General features: G+C 40.7%; 1 protein-coding gene across 6 annotated transcripts in view; it reads left to right on the top strand.

Moving 5' to 3' along the window:
• WT1 (WT1 transcription factor) overlaps positions 1 to 20760 on the top strand; it is a 57482-nt gene that overhangs the window by 16993 nt on the left and 19729 nt on the right. For 5 of the 6 annotated variants that reach the window (XM_056851204.1, XM_056851202.1, XM_056851203.1 and 2 more), the window contains one exon: positions 12225 to 12302. The exons of the other annotated variant lie outside the window; for it this stretch is intronic. In XM_056851204.1, coding sequence (XP_056707182.1) covers positions 12225 to 12302 — 78 coding nt within the window. The remainder of the gene's footprint in view (positions 1 to 12224; positions 12303 to 20760) is intronic. 6 annotated transcript variants of the gene reach the window in all.

Genomic DNA, 20760 nt, shown 5'->3' with positions numbered 1-20760 from the left:
ATCCAAGTCAGGGTTGTGTGTGTAAAGTGTCATCAAGTTGCAGCTGACTTATAGCTACCCCTGGTGGGGTTTTCAAGGCAAGTGATTAAGCAACGGTGGTTTGCCACTGCCTTCGTATGCAGAATCTTTCTTGGAGGTCTCCCTTCCAAGTACGAACACAGCTTAGCTTCTGAGATTGGATGAGATTGGCCAATTTTATTTGATTTATTTGATTTTTAGGCTGTCCTTTCCTGGCCTAGTCTGGCTCAGAGCGACTCACAACCTTTAAAAAAATATCTAAAACCAGTCCATAGTTACATAAAATACAACACCTAAACTAGGTGTCCTTACTATCATAACAGCAAATAATAATAATCCAAGTTATGGGCCCTGAACAAGGTGTCCCCAGCCATTTTCCATTATTTCCTATGGAGGACCCCCAGCCTGGCCAGAAATGTAAAACCAAAGAATCTCCCTGCATGAGAATGCTATTGAAGCTATTGCAAAGCCCAACCAATGTAAAACCTGAGAATGTAAAACTATGTATCATCTGAGAATCTGAAACTACGCAACACCTGATAATCTCTAACTATGTAAAACATGAGGATCTTGAACTATGTAAAATGCAAGAATTTCAATGTAAAATGAGAGCAGCTACAAAAAAGCTGCAACCCCAACACAAATCAACTCCAACAAAGAACAAACTTTCAAATAACAGCAAAGACACTTTAAAGTGACATAATCCTACCTAAAGCAGCCTGGCAAGCCAATACCAAACCCCAGGAGACCCAGAAACACAAGAGATGCGGATGGGAAAAACAGCCCTGGGAGCCTGCAAATGCTGGCTCCTGAAATTCCGGGTTAATCCTGAATATTTCTGGGATTTTGGGGGACCCACTTTTTCAGTATCCCAAAAAGACCTGGATATAATTGGTGAATCTGAGTATATCTGAAAAAATACATATAAGGTATTTTTTGGATATATTTTTAGTTTGGTTTTACCAGAATGCATATCCCTAATCCAAATAAGTTTGTGAGCCATTTTGTACTGTGAAACCCTATTACCTGCACAGAAAAGCCCTCTTGAATAGTTCAATTTTGCACAGTTTGTGGAAAGCCAGGAGAGTGGGAACTTCAGGCAGGCCAGTCCACAAGGCGGGAGCCACAACAGAGAAAGCAAGTCTGTGGGCAGTTGTTGATTTTGCCCATTTGCAGGTTGGCACCTGAAGAAGCCCATGCTGACATGAGCAAAGTTGTCATGGGGGAGCATAGGGAGAGAGGGGGTCCTGCAAATAAGAGGGGTCAAGGCCATGAAAGCCTTGTATGTGATAGCCGATATCTTAAACTGAGCCTGGTAACAAATGGGCAGCCAGTGGAGTGTCTGCAGGATGGGTGTAATATGCATGCTCTGTCTTGCTTCCATTAATAGCTAAACTGCAGCTAGTGCCAGATTATTGTCCCCCTCATTTCCAATTTATATGTGTAATAGTTATCATAAGCAGGCATGTGTATAGAAGAAGCCATCAAGTGTTGGGCCTAGCTGATTACACTAGGAGTGTACAGCCATGAAGTCAATTAGGGTTGCCAACTGCCTGGAGGAAAAAAAGTCTTGTTCCTTTATTAGAGGATTAATGGGATATTATTTATGGCCATGTCATTAAAAGCTTCAGCTTCCCATTTCCATACATTAAACAGCTATTAAAGGGTCAGTACATTTTCCTCTAGGCCTGTTGGCTACCCTAAGTCATGACTTAGTTGACGTACCCTCAGCTATTCAGTGAAAAGTGATTTGCTTATAATAATAATTGTAATAATAGTGAGTCCTTTGTAGATAAAATTAGTGTACCTGTATTCTTCTGCCGGGGACATTGTAGGGTTTAAGGTGGGGCATGATAGGATTCAAAATTGTGTTGGGAAAGCTGGGAGTGGGGGAAATAGCAATTAAGCAATGCTTTGGAGAGCAATTCACTCAGGTCTACTCAGAATCCTAGTCAGGTGAATTTAACAGGGCTTACTTCCAGGAAGTGGTTTTAGGATTGCACTATTAATTACTGAAATGGATGAATCCTGAGTTAACACCTTTCTGCAAATCACTCTCTAATACCAGGTAGAGTAATGACGGAAGGTGCTTTGCATATGTGCAGGGTGTTTGCAGTCAACATTGAGAACAGAAATTATTTTTGGCTTAGATGTATTTAGATCCTCCCAAATACCTTATTTTTCTATAATGAGAGGTGGTGGGTATTATGCCCCTAAGCTTTTGTGCTTCTGTAGATGAATACCTGTTTTTCTACAGTTAGGGTTTCTGTGTTTACTGAAACATTACATCAATTCAATCCTTTAGTCCTAATCCCAGATATTGAGGGTGGTGAGGACAGAAATGTAACAGTGTTATTTCTTAATGAGTAAAAGGCATTCTGCACATGCTCAGAGGCACATATTCTTTCACGCAGACAAGTTAGTTGTAGCAAGGGGACTTGTAATTATTAATTAAAAATGAAGTTGAATGAAACTGAACATTCTCTAATCCATGATGACTATCCATACTCGTGAGGCAATTTTCCCACTGCAAACAGAACAAACAACCCCCAAATGGTATAAATATTACTTGTAACTATGGGCATTAAAGATGAAGGAAACAAACAAGAAAGAGACAAAGGGACCAGAGAGAAAAGGAACAGAGCAAAGCATATGAGAATAATTTTGGTGAGCAAGAGGTGAATTGACAGAACTCCAGCCATTTTGTAGCTTCTCTCCTGGACAAACTCTGGACTGAAAATGTTTGTATACTTGCACAATGAAATAACTAGATATTTGCTTCAAAAAATGAACTCTGGGTGTGTAGAGAGCGGGCAGTTCCATCCCCGGGAATGCCCCAGGAACACCCCTCCCCCAATGCTGCATTTCTCTTCCAGGATTTAGGTCTTGGAGAGACTGTGCCATTGGAAGAGTGGCGTGCTGCTCGGCAGCACCCAGGTGCCGGCGCCGGTGGAACTGCCCCCGCCACCAGCATAAGTGCCTCTTATTCCATGATAAGAGGCCACTTATGCTGGCAGCAGGGTCACGTCGCCTTCAGACCACTTTCAGTCCCCCACCTCAGGAATGGGCTGTTAGAGTTTACCTCTGTTTAGAATTGCATCATCAAACTATGCATCTGGGAGTAAGCCCCACTGAACATTGTGGGACTTGCTTCTTTGCACACATGCATAGGCTTGTGCAGCAGGTATAAGATAGAGGGAAATTTCAAGTGAAGGTTTTTTAATCATTGCAGAACTTTTAGAAGGAAAACTGTACCTGATAAAAAACCACTCCTGCTGTATAACTCTTCTACATACAGGAATTCCCTAAGAACCTCACTTTGGCAGCATCAGTTACTATCTGATGCATTCTTATCCTGCCTGTTCTCCATGGAGCACGAGACATCATACATAGTTTTCTTCTCTCCTCCATTTATCCACCCAACAAACTCGTGCAGTGCTTTAAGCCAAAAAAGCATGACCGGATTGATGCCTCCCTGCTTATTTCATGTGTGCATGTATGTTTTCTAAGTTGTATGGTTGTCTAATGGACAGGCAGAAATTGTAAAGCAGTACAGACCATTAACATGCATTAGTATTCCAAAAGCCATGGCTTAATTCAAATGGTGATGTGAACTTTTCTGCATCATGTAGTTTGATGCAATAAACATGTTTAATGCTGAAAATTTACTATGAGTCACACTTACAAAGACTTTAAGAGTGGAGGAGTTGAAACTCAGATTATAGCTGTTTCTGTACCAAGGTCAAGAACTCGTAGGCAGCAGAACAGGCCAAAACAAACTCCATATGATCTACTACTGGTTTCCTTTTAAGTTCCTTTTTTGCTTTGAGTTAACTTCCTTTTATATCACTCCAACTAACATTAATCCCTTTTGTACAAATGCCTTTCCCGTCCCTCTCTTCAATTTAAAAACATCTTTGCAAGGGAAAAAATGACTTTTGTAATGCTTGCTTTATAGCAATTTTGGGGATGAAATGATTCATTTAAGAATAATGGTTCATCTCCCCTACCATCAATTCTATCTCCTCAGACTGCTTTAAATGAGAAAAGCTATCTGAATAAAGCTATGAGTTCCAGGAATATATCCTATTGTGCTGACTGATGCAAAACAATAATATCTTTACTTTAAATAAGATTTAAATATGTTATTCATTATGAGACCATCTTAAAAAAACCTCATGGAGCTATTTTCTGCTCATGCATAAATTAGAAAGAATAACTTCAAGTCCCGTTTTCTGGTTCATTGTCCTTAATGAATGGTATTTAAACCACATGACCAGCAAGAGTCACATCCTGGCCCATGTTCTACTTTGCCTTACACAGAGTGTATGGTCAGATTAAGCTGCTTCTGACACGGAGGCTGCAATACTAAGAGGACTTACTAGGCAGTAAGTCCGCTGAACTCAGCTGGATTTAGTTCTATGTCAAGGGGTCACCGTAAGTCGGCTGCGACTTGATGGCCTAGGATTGCATAGTATGTTTGCTATGGCCGCTCTCAGCCCGCCACAGATCTACCCCCCCCCCCAGGAATGGGCTTCCTGGCTATTCCCACACTAATGACACTGTGTCATTTAACTTCATTTTTGTTCACCGTTCTACTATTGCATCGTCTTTTTGTACTGACCATCCAAACATACCTGTTCCTCCTGGAAATGCATGTTCAGATTTTTTAAAATGCATTAAAAAGAAAATGCTTAATTTGTATAGTGAACCCATGACTTATCTAGTAAATGTGGTATAACATGCAAAAAAAGTAAGGAAGGGGAGAGGTGACCTTGAGCCCGGATTGTAAAATAGCTGTTCTCCGGAAAAGAGCCGTGTTTCAGGATCATGAAACAGTTTGAATGTTATCTTCTGTTAACATATAAACAATAGCAAAATGTCTCAGTGAAAGAGCTTATTGTTGCCATGAGGAGAATTCACACACACCAAATGATTGTGATAGGGAAAGAAGGGCAGCACAATGGCAAGAAGCGTCAGTGTGAAACACTGTCCACACCAATCACGGCAATGCCTCTTTTAATGAAGCAGCTAATTTTTTTTTTTTGTCGTCAAGTCAGAATAGACTTATGGCGACCCCATAGGATTTTCAAGGCAAGAGACCTTCAGAGGTGATTTGCCATTGTCTGCCTCCACATAAGGACTCTGGTATTCCTTGTAGATGTCTCATCTAAATGCTAGCCAGGGCTAACTCTGCTTAGCTTCTGAGATATGATGAGATCAGGCTAGAGGCAGATAATACTAGAGGACAAAACTAGAAGTACAAACAGTGGTGGAACACAGGATGCAGACTGAGTCCTCTCTTCATGTGAATTTTAGCAGTATATCACATAAAAACAGTTTTTGAGGGCATAACATGATCAGAAGCCCAAGGACAGATGAACCATCCCGCCACTCTCCTAAGCTTTTGAGCTTTGTAATATGAAAAAAGAGGACAAATTTCAAAAATAAAATACTTCTTCCTAATTTTATGCTTGGCAGGTTTACAGTGAAATCCTATGAACCCTTTCCTGGAAGTAAGGTCCATTGAATAGAACTAAGTAGGACATATTTTGATGCATCTACTGATAACTCCACCAAAGCCTTAATCAAAAGCTCTTAGAAGGTTTTCAGATTTGAGGTCCATGAACAGGTATTGTAATGTGAAGGCATATTTTGTATACTGGTATTCAGCAATATGAAAGACTTTAACTTTACACATGGTTATTCGTTGCAGTTGGATATGTTGGGAAAGTGTAGTTTCTTCTTGGAGCCTGATTCAAAAGACACACAGGGCTGATTTTAATTTTTTGTCATCTGTAGTAAAAAGGCTAATTTGCCACCATTCCTCTGTTATTCATGCTACTTCAACCCACCTCTCCTTCATTCTCTGCAGTTGGCCGGTCTTCTCCAGCAGAAAGAAGTGCTTCCAATATAGTGCTAAATATTATGAGTTGGCTTCTTGGAGTGATTGCTGTCTAAGACAATATATTCAATAAGTGAACCTGAACATAGAGCGCATGATTGGTACCATCCTGAAAGCTCTTACACAACCTCTAACTCATGTGACTTTAAAAACAAACAAATTTTGGAACAGACAATAGTGCCCGCTAATCTGCCTGTGTGAGTGTGTAAAGCGCGGTCAAGTTGCTGCTGACTTATGGCGACCCAAGTAGGGTTTTCAAGACAAGAAATTAACAGAGGTGGTTTGCCATTGCCTTCCTCTGCACAGCAACCCTGGTATTCCTTGGTGGTCTCCCATCCAGATACTAATCAGGGTCAATCATTAGGGTGCCTGCAGTAGCTTAAAACTAGGTGTTTCAATTTAACCACTGTGCAGATATTATTGTAAGTCTCAAATTATTTATTTGAATATTCCATTACTTTCAATATGATTCCCTCTACAAATAGGTGAGTTTAATATTTGGGCTTATCTTTGACATTTTTATTGTTCTGTAGCCAGTTTTTGTGTTGTATTTTAGTCATGCAGTGACTAAATATGGCAGGTATGAACTATAGTGAATATATTCATGCAGTGAATATATGGCAGGTATGAACTAGACAGATTTACTGAGATGTCCTTAATAGATCTGAATCATTTTCATTGCTAATGTTTTAGCACATTGCTGATATGATGATGTAGTTATATTCATTAAATAAAGGCTGACTAATGGGTTTCAGATATTTTTGGGTTACATTCAGAACCAGTGAAAGTCTATTACATTGAGTATAAGTTTATTATTTATTCATAATATTTATATCCCATCTTTCTTCTGTCATGGAATATAAAGTTCCCAGAAGGTCTCCTAACTTGGCACTGAACAGAGGCACCCTAGCTTTGGCAGGTTGCTGTATCATGTGCCTTTCAATATATAAGTTTCACAAATGTGTAAGTTCATTATCGGTAATTAGATATCTACATTAATAAATATGTATTTATTTATTTAGATATTTATATCCCACTTTTCTCTCCAGTGGGGACCCAAAATAGCTTACGACCTCATTTTCCTCTTCTCCATTTGCAATGAAATATCAAATTTTAGAATTAAATGTCTTGATAGAAAGAATCAGTGCCAAGTCCTTACTTGTAAGTGTTTATTATAAATGGACCCTTATAGAACGAGCATGTCCCTGAAGACAACTTTTAAAAGCAAAAAAATGTTTTAAATATGCAACCAGTCTCTGAATTTAAAGTGGCTCTGATTCCTGAACTGTTTTTGCAATGGTTCCCTCTCACTCCGCATGTATAATAAGAGACTCTGCAAAGAAAAATTCCACCAGGTGAAGCTTCTCTGATAGCACTGCATGGAGGAGAAGGCTGCACCTACTAAAATTATCCACTTTGTGCAGCTCTTAAAGGTATGGGAGTTTTCTCAGGCTCTGATCCTAGCAACCTGAGTGGCTTCTAGCTGGTGTCAAGATGAGTAAGTGTATTGCTTGATGAAAAAGCAAATGAAGAGAAAAAAGCGGATCTTGTGGAGGAGTCTCTTATAAATGAAGTGTCAAATGAAATAAAGTTAAAGGAAAATCTTCTGCTGTAAATGCACAGAGCCGGTGCTTCTAATAAAAATCAGGGCCCCAGGGGAATTAATTACATCAGCAATACAGGAAGAATTCATGGAATTGCAAGATGTAGTGGCACAGACCAGCACGAACTGCTGCTGCAAATGGGTAAACTGCAGGAGAGTCTTAACAATTTCTGAGCTGATATGTGGGACATTGTAGTCACATAATAGCAGTTTAGACACTGTAATGAATAATAATGTTCAGTGCTAAAGACAAATGATATTACACATACTTCTCAACTGAAGTAATCTACATTTCTTTCTGTGTGTGTGTTCGTGCACAAAAAGATTTCCACTGGAATCTGAGTTCTGTAGGGCCCTACCTGTTACTGAAAATGTTAGCAGAAAATTATATTAAAAGGATGTTTGAATGAATGTTCTTATAATTAAATTAAGATGATTTATAGTCAGCTGCTGATTTGAGACAAATAGTCCTCAGCCAAAGTTTCAGAAAATCCACAAAACAAGGAAAGTTAGCGAATTGTTAGCACAGCACAGCTGCAAATTGGGGGATAATGGATATGACCCAGCAGCTTTGCATTACATAAATTAGAGTACAGATAATAAAACTTGAGGTTTCTTTCAGCAGGTCTTGCGCCTGTTAGCAGGGCATCAAAATAGGTCAGCCCACAGAAACGGTAGGAGTTTCTGCATACTTGGAAAACCTGGATAAACCCCCAAGTACCAAAAAAATTAGTTTGCAAATTAAAACATGGAAACAAAATAGCCTGATGAGGGGTGGCCAAAGATAATCTCTCTTGGAGAGATCTGAAATATTGAGAAGGAAAGGAGGAGGAGAAGTTGGCATGATTAAGCCCCTAGCAGTTTATTGACTTCCTTGGAAGTGGGGGGTTTGGAACAGACAATATACACTAGGGCTGTTGAATTAAAAAAAATCAGTATAGTTCGGATTCGGCTGAATTCGGCCTGTTTAGATTCGGGATATGCCGAAGTCCGAACTCCCCCGCTTCGGGTCCGTGCAATTCGGCAGGAATTCAAAGTTTGGGAAAAAAATTTGGCCGAATAAAGCAGTTAAAAACACAACCGCGCCTTTCCGTGGCTCTGGGGGGGCATTTTTGGGGGTAGAGGTCCCAAACTTTCAGCAGAGCTTCAAAGGACGCTTCTTGAAAGACTCCCCAAGTTTTGTAAAGATTGGGTCAGGGGGGCTGAGATATGGGCCCCAAAAGGGGTCCCCCCACCCTTAATGTGCATCTCTGAACAGAGCTTGCCACCCACGCACAAAGCTCCCAGCCCCGACAAACAGCTGAGAAGTTTGCAAAGTATCGCAACACGACTGAAAAGCAACACGACTGAAGAGCAACACAACCTTGTAAGCAACACCTTTGCAACTGTGCAAAGCAACACCTGACACCTGGGAGTTTGCAAACCATGGAAAGAGACAGAGGCAGCTAGCTATGCATAATGAGCAGGAGGGGTGGAATTTCCCTTTTTGCATGGGACTCCAAATGCATTCTTTAAGTCACCATTTGAAAACAAGTTTTGAGCAAGCATCCAAATAGACCTAACCACTCTTATGAATGAGGGAAAACCTGAAGACACACAACTGAAACCCCCCCCTCAAACCAGGGAGAGAGAGACTCGAGGGGGAACACACACCCCAGGCAGAACCGGCAGAACCCCCCACAGAAACTGCTCCCTCCCCGCACACACACAGACTCTGCTTCCCCCCCCACACACACACAGGAGAAAAATTATAGATTAAAGCCCCCAAAGGGGTCTTACTGTGGCTGTCTTTTGCTCCATCAGGAGGGGCTGGGGAGGACTCGTTAATCCAAGACGATTCCATTTAGGCACGGGACGTTTTGCTCTGGAGATGCATACTGATCCATTCATCCCAATAGGGAAAAGGGGAAAGCCCATATCTTGGGACCCCCTGACCCAATGTTTACAAAACTTGGGTGGTCTCTTAAGAAGGCTTGTCTGAAGCTCCGCTCAAAGTTTGGGATCTGCACCCCCCAAAATGCGCCCCCTGCAGCCACGGAAAGAGAAAAGGGGGGGAGCCGATATTTCTGCCCCCACTGAACCCATCTTTACAAAACTTGGGTGGTATCTTAAGAAGGATTGTCTGAAGCTATGCTGAAAGTTTGGGTGCTGTATCCCAAAAAAAGCGCCCCCTGCAGCCACAGAAATGGAAAAGGGGGGGAGGGAAAAGGGTTGGAGCCCATATCTCGAGACCCCCTGACCCAATGTTTACAAAATTTGGGTATCTTAAGAAGGCTCATCTGAAGCTCCACTGAAAGTTTGGGGTGTGTACCCCCCAAAATGCGCTCCCTGCAGCCATGGAAAGAAAAAAGGGGGGAGCCCATATCTCGGGACCCCCTGACCCAATGTTTACAAAACTTGGGTGGTCTCTTAAGAAGGCTTGTCTGAATCTCTGCTGAAAGTTTGGGGTCTGTACCCCAAACAATACGCCCCCTGCAGCCACAAAAAGGAGTGAATGTGCACAAGCACCCCCCCCCCACACACGAGTATTTCCCCCTCTCTCTCTCTCTCCGGCCGGGCCGCACATCAGCTGATTCCTCCAGTACTCAATCCTGACTGATTGGCCAGAAGAAGACCCAGCTTGGCCACCGATTGGCTGGGGGAGGAGAATGCTGCTTACTGACGGTTATGCTGCTTACTGACGCCCCGAATTGGCCGGATTTATTCGTGAACTCCCAAACTCGCTGAATTCGGCTCCCGGTTGCCCGCCATTTTTTAGTTCGGTTCGTCCCGAACTAAAAACCACCGAATCAGGGGAAATTCAGCTGTTTTTCAGTTTGGGCCGAACCAAATCAACATCCCTAATATACACTGGGAGCACAGTCCAAACTCTCTCTACCAGTTTAGAACGCTACAACACATCTAACTGCAGATTCAATGTTATACAATGTTTAGAGTGTCAGATTAGCACCTGGACGATCTGGGTGATTTTGGGCCAGCCACTCTTGCTCAGCCCAGCCTATCTCAAAGATTTATTGTGAAGATAAAATGAGGAAGGGAGAACAATATATGCTGCCCTATATTCCTTCAAAGAAGGCCAGGATAACAATGTACTAGATAGGTAGATGGAGTTCAGTGGTCTCATGCTATTATAGGCAATTTTCCAAACATGCCATTCCTAGTGTTGTCATTAATAATAACTACAATTGTAACAGTAGTCCTCTATGTTTAGAGTACTTCACAGACTGTAAGAAAACAGGTCCTTGCTCCAAAGAGTTCACAACCTAAAACAAAACCTTAAAAGAGAGGGAAGTCAGGGAGATGTGTTCATTTCAAACACTAGGGTTGCCAGCTCTGGGTTGGGAAATATATCGAGATTTTGGGGGTGGAGCTTGAGGAAGGTGGGGTTTGGAGGGAGAAGGGACTTCAATGCCACAGAGTCCAATTGCCAATTCTCCAGGGAAACTGATCTCTGTCGCCTGGAGATCAGTTGTAATAGTGGGAGATCTCCAGCCACCACCGGGAGGTTGGCAACCCTATCAGACACACACATTTAGACTCAAATAAACCTGAGCCTTATGTCACCTTAAATGTTAGCACACTTTTATTACAGTGTAAAGTTCCATGGTTTAGAGCATAGCTTATGCCGGAATAAAAACTTGTTACTTCTTAAGGTCCTGCTCTAACAGAGCTACCCCTCCAAAATACTTAGGTTTCGTTTCTGTAGAAGATAGGGATGGTGCTGGAGGAGCTAAGGTCTAATGAAGGATGTGAGTTTTGACAGATCTGAAGGAAGTGAAAGATGAGGGTTCCTTTCCTTTTGTAAGAAAGTTAATTGTACCTCTTTGGATATTAAGGCTTTCTCCCTACAGTATATTCAGTTAAATTGGAGTTTTAACGTAAAAATTAATGCGTCTAAATCATTACAGTAACCATGTGAGCATGCATATGCCTGGATAACCTGTGCACCACACACTCTAATGTGGCTTAAAGATATATTTGTGATGGAGAGCAATTCTGAGGGTAGATAATGGGGCAGGTATCAACAACAATCATGTAAATTACTTTGGACTTTTTGCATCTTATTGTTCTTCCTCTTGAAGCTTGATTTTGTTTTTTTTAAAGTAGGTGTCATGCTGAGATTTTAAAATAATAATAGAAAATAATCAATAAAGAGCCAGTTTCAGAAAAGATATCTACAGAGTTCACAGCTTGCTCATACTCAGCTGAATATATGATAGAATAATTCAGTTCAGGAGCTCAGTTTAAAATTCAGACTCTCAATATTTCTTTCTTTATATCAATTTTCTATAGGTAGCAACACTATTAATTACTTAGCCCTATAATGTTTTAAGTTAACTGGAAATGAGAACAAAGTTAAATAACCCTGTTTTTATTTCCAGTCTTCACTAAAGAGTGACATTTCTTTCCCAAAAAGCAATAAGGTGGACTTCTACATAACTAAACTCTGTAGAATAATAATTTACAATTCTAAGCTATTATGTTACATTTTTCTCTACAAAATATTTTTCATTATTTTTTCAGTTCTTAAATACAGCCTTGCAAATAAGTAAATGAGTTAATATTAAATACATTTCTGGTTTATATCTGTTGCTAAAATGTTTTAAAAAGAGGCTAAGAATGTTGCTGCTCTGTAAAACAAATGATTTGAACTTGGTCGCATAACTTTAGTTCTAACTTTAAATATTTTCACAACAGTGACAATTTATATCAAATGACCTCACAGCTTGAATGCATGACATGGAATCAAATGAACTTGGGATCTACACTTAAGGGGTAAGGTTTTTTTTTGTTTTTAAATTCAGTTTTATTCTGTAATTTATTTTTTTGTTTCCAATGGAATAAGAGAATTCACCAAAATATTAAACTTCTTAGCATGCAAATATTTGTCCCTGCACATAGTAGAGGTTAACCTTGAAAAACACAGTTTGTAATCAGAATCTGTAAAGATAACCTAAAACCAAATTTTGTTCATTTTTATGAGCAAGTTAAGCAGTTAAAGGGCAAAAGGAGAACTTCTTTCTGATTTGATACTAATTTTTTTTTTAGAGCAGCTGTCTGAGTGTATACTGTATTCATTTTACATTTCGGAAAAAGTGTCCTGCATGTATAGACACTTTTAAGTATCATACTTTAGCTTCCTCCTCATGGCACATCATTGACTTTAAGTGACCATTGATTTACACATCCCAAATGCCTTGATAATGGCATAGATCCATTTGATGTTGCATTGCTAACACAGGTGGGATTGCTGGCTGTACCATTCCCAAATTATTGTGTTGTACTATTGATTGACCTCAAACCACAGAATTCTGCCTCCGCAAGCCCTTGGATGTACCAGAATTTTTCATTTTTAACAGATGGTAGACATATATAGCAGTGCATTTAGGAAAACAAGAATGCTGCCCTTGAATGGACAGTATGTCCTTGTTTAACCTGTAGTCCTGAGTGGCTCACAACAAGGAGTATTGAAACACAGGTCCGAAGTTTTTTTCCTCCAACCCCAGTGATTTTGACAAAGATCATATTACAGCTTACAGGTTCCCCTTCTTCATACCTTTCTTATTTTAATCTTGTCATTTGTTTATCATCTATCTAGCTCACATTTCCTTCTATTACCTTGCATTTATATAGGTCTTACATCTTTAGCCTTTCCGGTGTCCCTCCCATTTTCCTTAGTTTCCTCTCTACAAAGGGCTGTTATCCTCCTACTCGTAGGGAGTGGATTCCAGAATGATAACTTTTTGTTCAGTACTGGTTTCCTGTCACTCTGGAAGCAGGAAGTCCTTCTTGAAATGGCCACATATTGAAGATATTTGATGGGGTTGCAGACAGGATATGGGTCTATTACTGTGTTCTTTTTTCTTTCCTGAAACTTGAACAGAGTTGGAAAATTGATAGCAAATTGAATTTAATACCGGTTGTGTTTATATAAATCTGAACCTTGTGACTTTGCAATAGAAAAAGGTTTCTTTATCAATTACATGTTAATGATTATTAAGTAATTTATTGATTTGAAACCTATTTGATATTACAATATGTTTTAAAAAATCTTCCTTAATGAGTTAAGGCAAATATAAATATCGGTTCTGTTTTAAATCACCAATGTTATACTATCTCTTAACTTTTTTATGGAAAGTCTTTTGCTTAAATTTTTGAGAGCATGTCTACCAGAATATGGTTTTTTTTTAAATACATGGTTTCATCACATTACTCAAATGTATAATGATAGGAATCCCATAGTTCAAAAATTGAGGTCACAACTCATACAGCTGGCATACTTACTGGGCATAAATAGGGTATAAGTAATATGTCTTACAACGTATCTTAAAGGTATAATAGCAGTGGGCAACTCACTACCATGCAATTTGCATGATCCACCTGGATCTTGCAGTGGCTACTAGATGACTTGATGCCATACTTCTCACCTGGGCACAGTGGTGGCCATCACACAATTCATCTACGGAACTTGCTATTGCATGACTTGGCAACTTGGCTGGACTTTTCTCAGTGAGAGACTGCCAGAGGAGGGAAGGAGGGAAAGCTGAGAGCTGATGTGGTATAGTGGTTAGAGTGTCAGAGTAGGATCTGGGAGAGTTTGAATCCAATCTGCCATGAAAGCTTGCAGGGTGACCTTGGGCCAGTCACTGTCTCTCAGGTAGGGTTGCCAACCTTCAGGTACTAGCTGGAGAGCTCCTGCTATTACAACTGATCTCCAGCCGATAGAGATCAGTTCCCCTGGAGAAAATGGCTGCTTTTGCAATTGGACTATGGCTCCACCCCAAAAACCTCCCGCCAGTGACGAAGAGAGACCTGGCAACCTTACTCTCAGGGTTGTTGTGAAGATAAAATAGAGGAGAGGAGAATGATGTAAGCTGCCTTGGGTCCCCGTTGGGGAGAAAATGGAGTATAAATGAAGTAAATAAAATAATAAAACTAAAGATAGAGGCAGATAAAAGATAGGTTGGTTGGTGAGTGGAAATGAGAGAAGGAGGCAGGGAAAAGGGAAGGATATGGTGGCTGCGGGGAGGCTGAGGAAGTAATAGTAGTAGGAAAGAGGATTCATAGACTTTCCATAGAGTTTTTGGAGAACGATACTAGAGCATCCTGCGCGATGCCAGTGCTTCTGGACTAAACTCAGAAGTGAAGTCATCACTAGGGTTGCCAGGTCCCCCTTTGCAACCGGTGGGAGGTTTTTGGGGCAGAGCCCAAGGAGGGCGGGGTTTGGGGAGGGGAGGGACTTCAATGCCATAGAGTCCAATTGCCAAGGCAATTTTCTCCAGGTGAACTGATTTATATCAGCAGGAGATCAGTTGTAATAGCATATCTCCATCTAGTACCTGGAGGTTGGCAAACCTAGTCATCACTTGCGGGCGGATCGCCAGCTCCAGCCTCACCTCCACAAAGCTCCTGCCGGTGGTGAAGGGAGATGTGGCAACCCTATACTTCCCCCAGACAGTTCAATTATTACACAGGCGGAAAGCTGCCAGTTAGCAGTGGCAGTGGCCTATGAAAGCCTCACATGGGGCAGGGTTATGCTGGCTCACAGTGGCCCTGGCTTCTGCCTGCCTTGTGCAGGGCAAGGGCCACTGGGTACCACTTGCTGCATGTGGGGTGGGGCCACCAGCTTGTGGTGGCTCCTGCTGATCCACCTTGCTCAAAATGAGGGCTGCTGGCTCACTGCTCCTGCCCCACGAACAACAGTTTTGCCTTTCTGGGTGGCAGAGTAGCCTCAATGGTGGTGGTGGACCCCCAGGAACTGGCCCACTGAGACTTTTCCTCATGGCCATGAAGTTCAATCTGCCCTTGAAGAAAAAAAAAAACCTGAACAGAAAACATGAATTAAGGCCAGATTTGTAGATTGATAATGGTGTGTATATGTGTGTGTGTTTATGTGTACATACTGAATGGTGTATATAAAGGTAAGGTAAAGGTCCCCTGTGCAAGCACCGGGTCATTCCTGACCCATGAGGTGATGTCACATCCCGACATTTTCTAGGCAGACTTTGTTTACGGGGTGGTTTGCCAGTGCCTTCCCCAGTCATCTTCCCTTTACCCCCAGCAAGCTGGGTACTCATTTTACCGACCTGGGAAGGATGGAAGGCTGAGTCAACCATGAGCCGGCTACCTGAAACCAACTTCCGTTGGGATCGAACTCAGGTCGTGATCAGAGCTTTCGACCGCAGTACTGCAGCTAACCTCCCTGCACCACGGGTGTATATACCCATGTATATATTGCGTGTTTGTTTATTTAAAATATTTCCATCTAAATATGATCCCCAAGGCAGCAACTATCAAATATTAAAACATTTCAGCATTAAAAACTTTTAAAATAAATTATATATACAGCAATTCAATAATCACGTATAAACAGACATATATTGCATTACAGAGATTTAGTCTACATTTCATGTCATTCTATTCCAGTACCCCTTTACTTTCAACCAGGATCTGATTTTCTTCTGGGTTGCTTGAGTTTCAAAAGTGAACTGAGACAATGTGTAAGTTCAAAGTGAAACGGCTTAGTAGATTTAAAGCCACAGCTGGCAACCTTATTTATGCTGATGGAGCAGAAATATGAAACCATGATTCACCATTTGGAAATGTTGTCATGTAAATTGAGCTAAGATGACTGAAAAACTGAAACATTTGACCAGGTCCTGGAATTTTAAAAAATAAAATGTAAAATACGTTATTATCAACCTAATTAACAACCCAATGCTAATGAATAAATATTCTTAGGGTTGCCAGGTCCCTCTTTGCCATCGGCGGGAGGTTTTTGGGGCGGAGCCTGAGGAGGGCGGGGTTTGGGGAAGGGAGGGACTTCAATGGCATAGAGTCCAATCGCCAAAGCGGCCATTTTATCCAGGGGAACTGATCTCTATCAGCTGGAGATCTGTTGTAATAGCAGGAGATCTCCAGCTACTACCTGGAGGTTGGCAATCCTGAAGATTCTACAAACAAAAGCTGTTATGTATTCATACAACCTTATTAAGAGAATTTAAGTCTGGCTCCTAAGATATAGCAGACTTATATCCTTTATAGCTTGGACACAAAAGGGAATTCATAGTACATACCTTTGTCAGATTACAGGGTAAACTACTGTCTAGAGGGGAACCTTTTTACATAATAATCTTGCAGCCTAGGACTTATGCACTCCATTCATATACAGTACTTAAGTGCTATACCAATTTTTACTAACAGCAGTGAACTGAGGTTAACCCTTTTTTGGTGAAATCTGACCTGGAAACAGGAAAAATTCAATGATCTATGCATAAGTTTGCTTTGACTCATTCCTGTATTCTGCTGGCTCTCTGGATGCTATTTCTGACTTTCCTTCAAGTTTGTTATCTTTAACTTCCTCTTTGAACTCACTATCCTTTAAATATAATAGGAACCCAGTGGCACCATAAAGACTAAAAAAAAATCTTCCAGTATAAGCTTTCATGACTCAGAGCTCACTTCACCAGATTCATCCAACTCACAAAAGCTTACGATCAGAGAAATATAGTTAGTCTTTAAGTTGCCACTGGGATCCTGTTTTATTTTGTTTTTACAGACTAACATGACAACCCATTTGGAATTATCAACCCCTTAAATATATCACTCATTGCAATATTAGACAATACTTTGTCCTTTCTGGAGAAAATATCCTGCAAAAATGAAAAACTACATCAACTTTGACTGAGATCTAGGTTATTAAAGCAATGAAGAAATTATTCTATGGGGATATGAGTGAAGTGAAAAACCCTGCATTAAATAGAGATATTAAAACTGGAATGAAGAAAATAAATGGTTTTCTACGTAACTATAAGTTCAGACTGTTAGCAGTGATATGACTGGGAAAACTTTGAGAAAAATAGCAAAGAGGCAAAGAGATCAAGATAAATGATCTTTGTTAAAGTAAATGTAAATGTTTTTATGTAGTCCAAGATTGGAGAATCTGTGGAAAATCAGGGCTAGACATAGTCTCATCACTGGTAATATGAGCCAAAATAGTTATCTGTCTTCTCCAAATGAGATAGTTACAATACACAGGGCCTTCGATTCCAGTTGCTTTGAATATAAGCTACCCTTCCTAAGATTTAAGGAGCCCCGTGGCACAGAGTGTTAAGCTGCAGTATTGCGGTCAAAGGCTCTGTTCACGACCTGAGTTCGATCCCGACGGAAGTCGGTTTCAGGTAGCCGGCTCAAGGTTGACTCAGCCTTCCATCCTTCCGAGGTTGGTAAAATGAGTACCCAGCTTGCTGGGGGTAAAGGGAAGATGACTGGGGAAGGCACTGGCAAACCACCCCACAAACAAAGTCTGCCTAGAAAATGTCGGGATGTGACGTCTCCCCATGGGTCAGGAATGACCTGGTGCTTGCACAGGGGACCTTTACCTTTACCTTTTCCCCTAAGATTTACATCTTTAAAATACATGAATTGTTCATAAGGGATTCCCAGGAGTTTAGTTTTTCAGATATTTCCCTCCTTCTTTAAGTATTTAATGTACATTGGCATCTTACTTCACTTTGAAATGTATATCTTCCTTAGTTTTTGCCAGAGATGACAGCCTTACATAGTTACTGTCCTCTTTCTATATGATTTAATTAACATTTCCCCTCTTATATTACAAATAACGCTTTAAAGGACTTTCCAATCTTTAGACATGTAAGTACTTATTTGTTTTACAGTGATACACCTAGGGCAGGGGTCGCCAACCTTTATGCTCCTGTGGGCTCATTTGGAATTCTGACATAGGATGGTGGGTGCAACCACAAAATGACTGCCATGCAAAGTGGAGGCAACTACAAAATGATTGCCATGGGAGGTGGAGACAAACACACAAATGAAGTTGAATGCAGGGGACAAGAGGAATAATTTTTAAAAATACACTGAGAAAAGGGAGTGAGCGAGAGAATAAAATTAACAGTGTGGTGGTAGCTGCCACTTAAACATTTTAAAGATCTGCACAACCAATCAGAATTCCTGCTGGCCCCATCCACTTTCTAAAAATACTTGGTGCGCATTAGGGGAGGTAATGGTGAGTGCCATGGTACCCATAGGCACCACACTGAGGAACCCTGAGCTAGTCTATATCTGCATGGAAGAAGGTTTTAGCTTGCTCTCTTAGTGTACACAAATTGTTATTGCTCACATGGTTCTTCCTCAGTCCAGTTACTGAGGCTGCATAGAAAATTTGTGATAATACTGGTAAGATGCTTATGGTACAGCAGTTCATGTGTGTGTGTGAGGCTAGAGTCTCTCCGCACAAGGGTTGCTCAATATAATTATATTCTGAAATGACTATAGGGATTTTGGCCGCTACCATAGTTTTATTTAAAGACTTTATACCTAGTTAAAGATTGGTTCACAATTCATACAGATTATTGTTTATTTATAAAATGCGCAGTGTTGTGATAGGCACTGCACAAATTAAAAACATCTGACAACACCCTCCAAACCAATAATTGCTAGTGCCATTCAGTCAGATTTTAAGTAATTTTATTGTCTCTGAGCAACAATAGGTGTAATAATGAAGAGTAAAACAAGTGTTTGTTTTTGGGAAAGTTCTTTTGAGGTTCTTTTTCATCAATTCTCGGTTAATCTGTCAGTTTAAGCAAATTTTCTTTTGTCATACACACAAGGGAAAAATAGAAGTCCTGAGTTTCTGTATAGTTTACAGTTTTAATTATGATGTTTCTAATGTTTACAATTGCCATTTTATTATAATTTTTAAATTTCAAAGTTATATATGCTTAATGAATAGTGGGGTTTCAAAAGTCAGATGATTATAAAACAGAAAACATAAAAGTTTAGGTGGGCCATTCAGTCATATGTGTCACACTCATTCCATCATGTACAGTTACCACAGATTTGCATATCATCTTCCTTTGTCCTGACTTCACTGGCTTGGATCCCAATAACTGCATGTGGTGCTCTATGAACTCCACAGAGCTTTGCTGCCCTTCATGCCTCCCAGCTGGTTTTTTAGAGCTGAAAGACCCTTTGGAATGATGTGCTGTGTGGTGCTAGGGGCTACAGCCAGGGATGGCCTGCATCCTAAAGTAGAGAAGACCATAAAACATTGTTAGCTGTGCCCATCACTATTTCCCATGATATGGAGTCCAAGTAATGCCTTTGATTTCATTATTTTTCCTTCATGCTTTCTCTGCCACCGTCCTGTGAAGCAAATGTCCTTTGAAGCAAATCTCTGTTACTCCAGAATATTGTTATCATACTAAAGTAATGATTGAATTCAGATACGTAAATCACTATTACTTTGCCGTTTCTGTAATTTGGTGACGGACAAAAGTCGCGTGGTGCAGAATGCTAGTCAGCTTTTTGAAAGCTGAACACATGCTACTTTCTTTTTTACTCTTCCAGTTTACAGTGTGCAGAACTGGATTAACTGTCACACTATGCTAACTATACTATAACACTGAATCAAGGGTACTGAAGGATACATCTCCAGCTAACCTTGAGGGTAGGGTTGCCATCCTCCAGGTAGTAGCTGGAGATCTCCTGCTATTACAACTGATCTCCAGCCAATAGAAATCAGTTCACCTGGAGAAAATGGCCATTTTGCCAATTGGACTCTATGGCATTGAAGTCCCTCACCTCCCCAAACCCCACCCTCCTCAGGCTCCACTCCAAAAACCTCCCACCAGTGGCGAAGAGTGACCTGGAAACCTTACTTGAGGGTCTCTGCCACAGCCACATTAATTCTTCTAGTTCTTCTAGTGCTATTTCAATTTGTGCTACAAAACCGGCCCTCGACCAGTGTCAAGGAACTGCTACCATGACACATTCTAGTGACTTTCCAAAGGTTAAGTGTAATTAGTCTTGAGTTTTGAATGCACGCTCTTTAATTCATTGCCACAAAGACAGTACCATTCAACAGATAATTAGGGTTGTACAATTGGAAATCTACTCATAAAGGTCTAATGTGAAAACAAGATGTACTCATAAATGCTCTGAATCTGAACATCATTTCTGACATTTAGAGAGGATAGAAACTTTTATCCAACAGTTATTCTGGTGCTTTGCAGACTGTTTCTGAGGCAGTGGTTGGTGAGAGGATTGGTAAGGAGAGTCAGGTGTCATTATAACATCCCATCAAAGAGGATAATTTATGGGCTGACTGGTATTTCTGTGTGATGTTTCCATTTCCCCCCCTGTCAGTTATGATGCTGGTAGGACTTTTTGATTCTATATAAGCATGGGATATATTTGCCCTGAGCTATCTCCT

This window comes from Euleptes europaea, chromosome 6 (assembly GCF_029931775.1).
Source record: "Euleptes europaea isolate rEulEur1 chromosome 6, rEulEur1.hap1, whole genome shotgun sequence".
NCBI classification, from domain to species: Eukaryota; Metazoa; Chordata; class Lepidosauria; order Squamata; family Sphaerodactylidae; genus Euleptes; species Euleptes europaea.
Note: the sequence above shows the minus strand (reverse complement) of the source record. Positions and strands in the feature narration are given on the sequence as shown.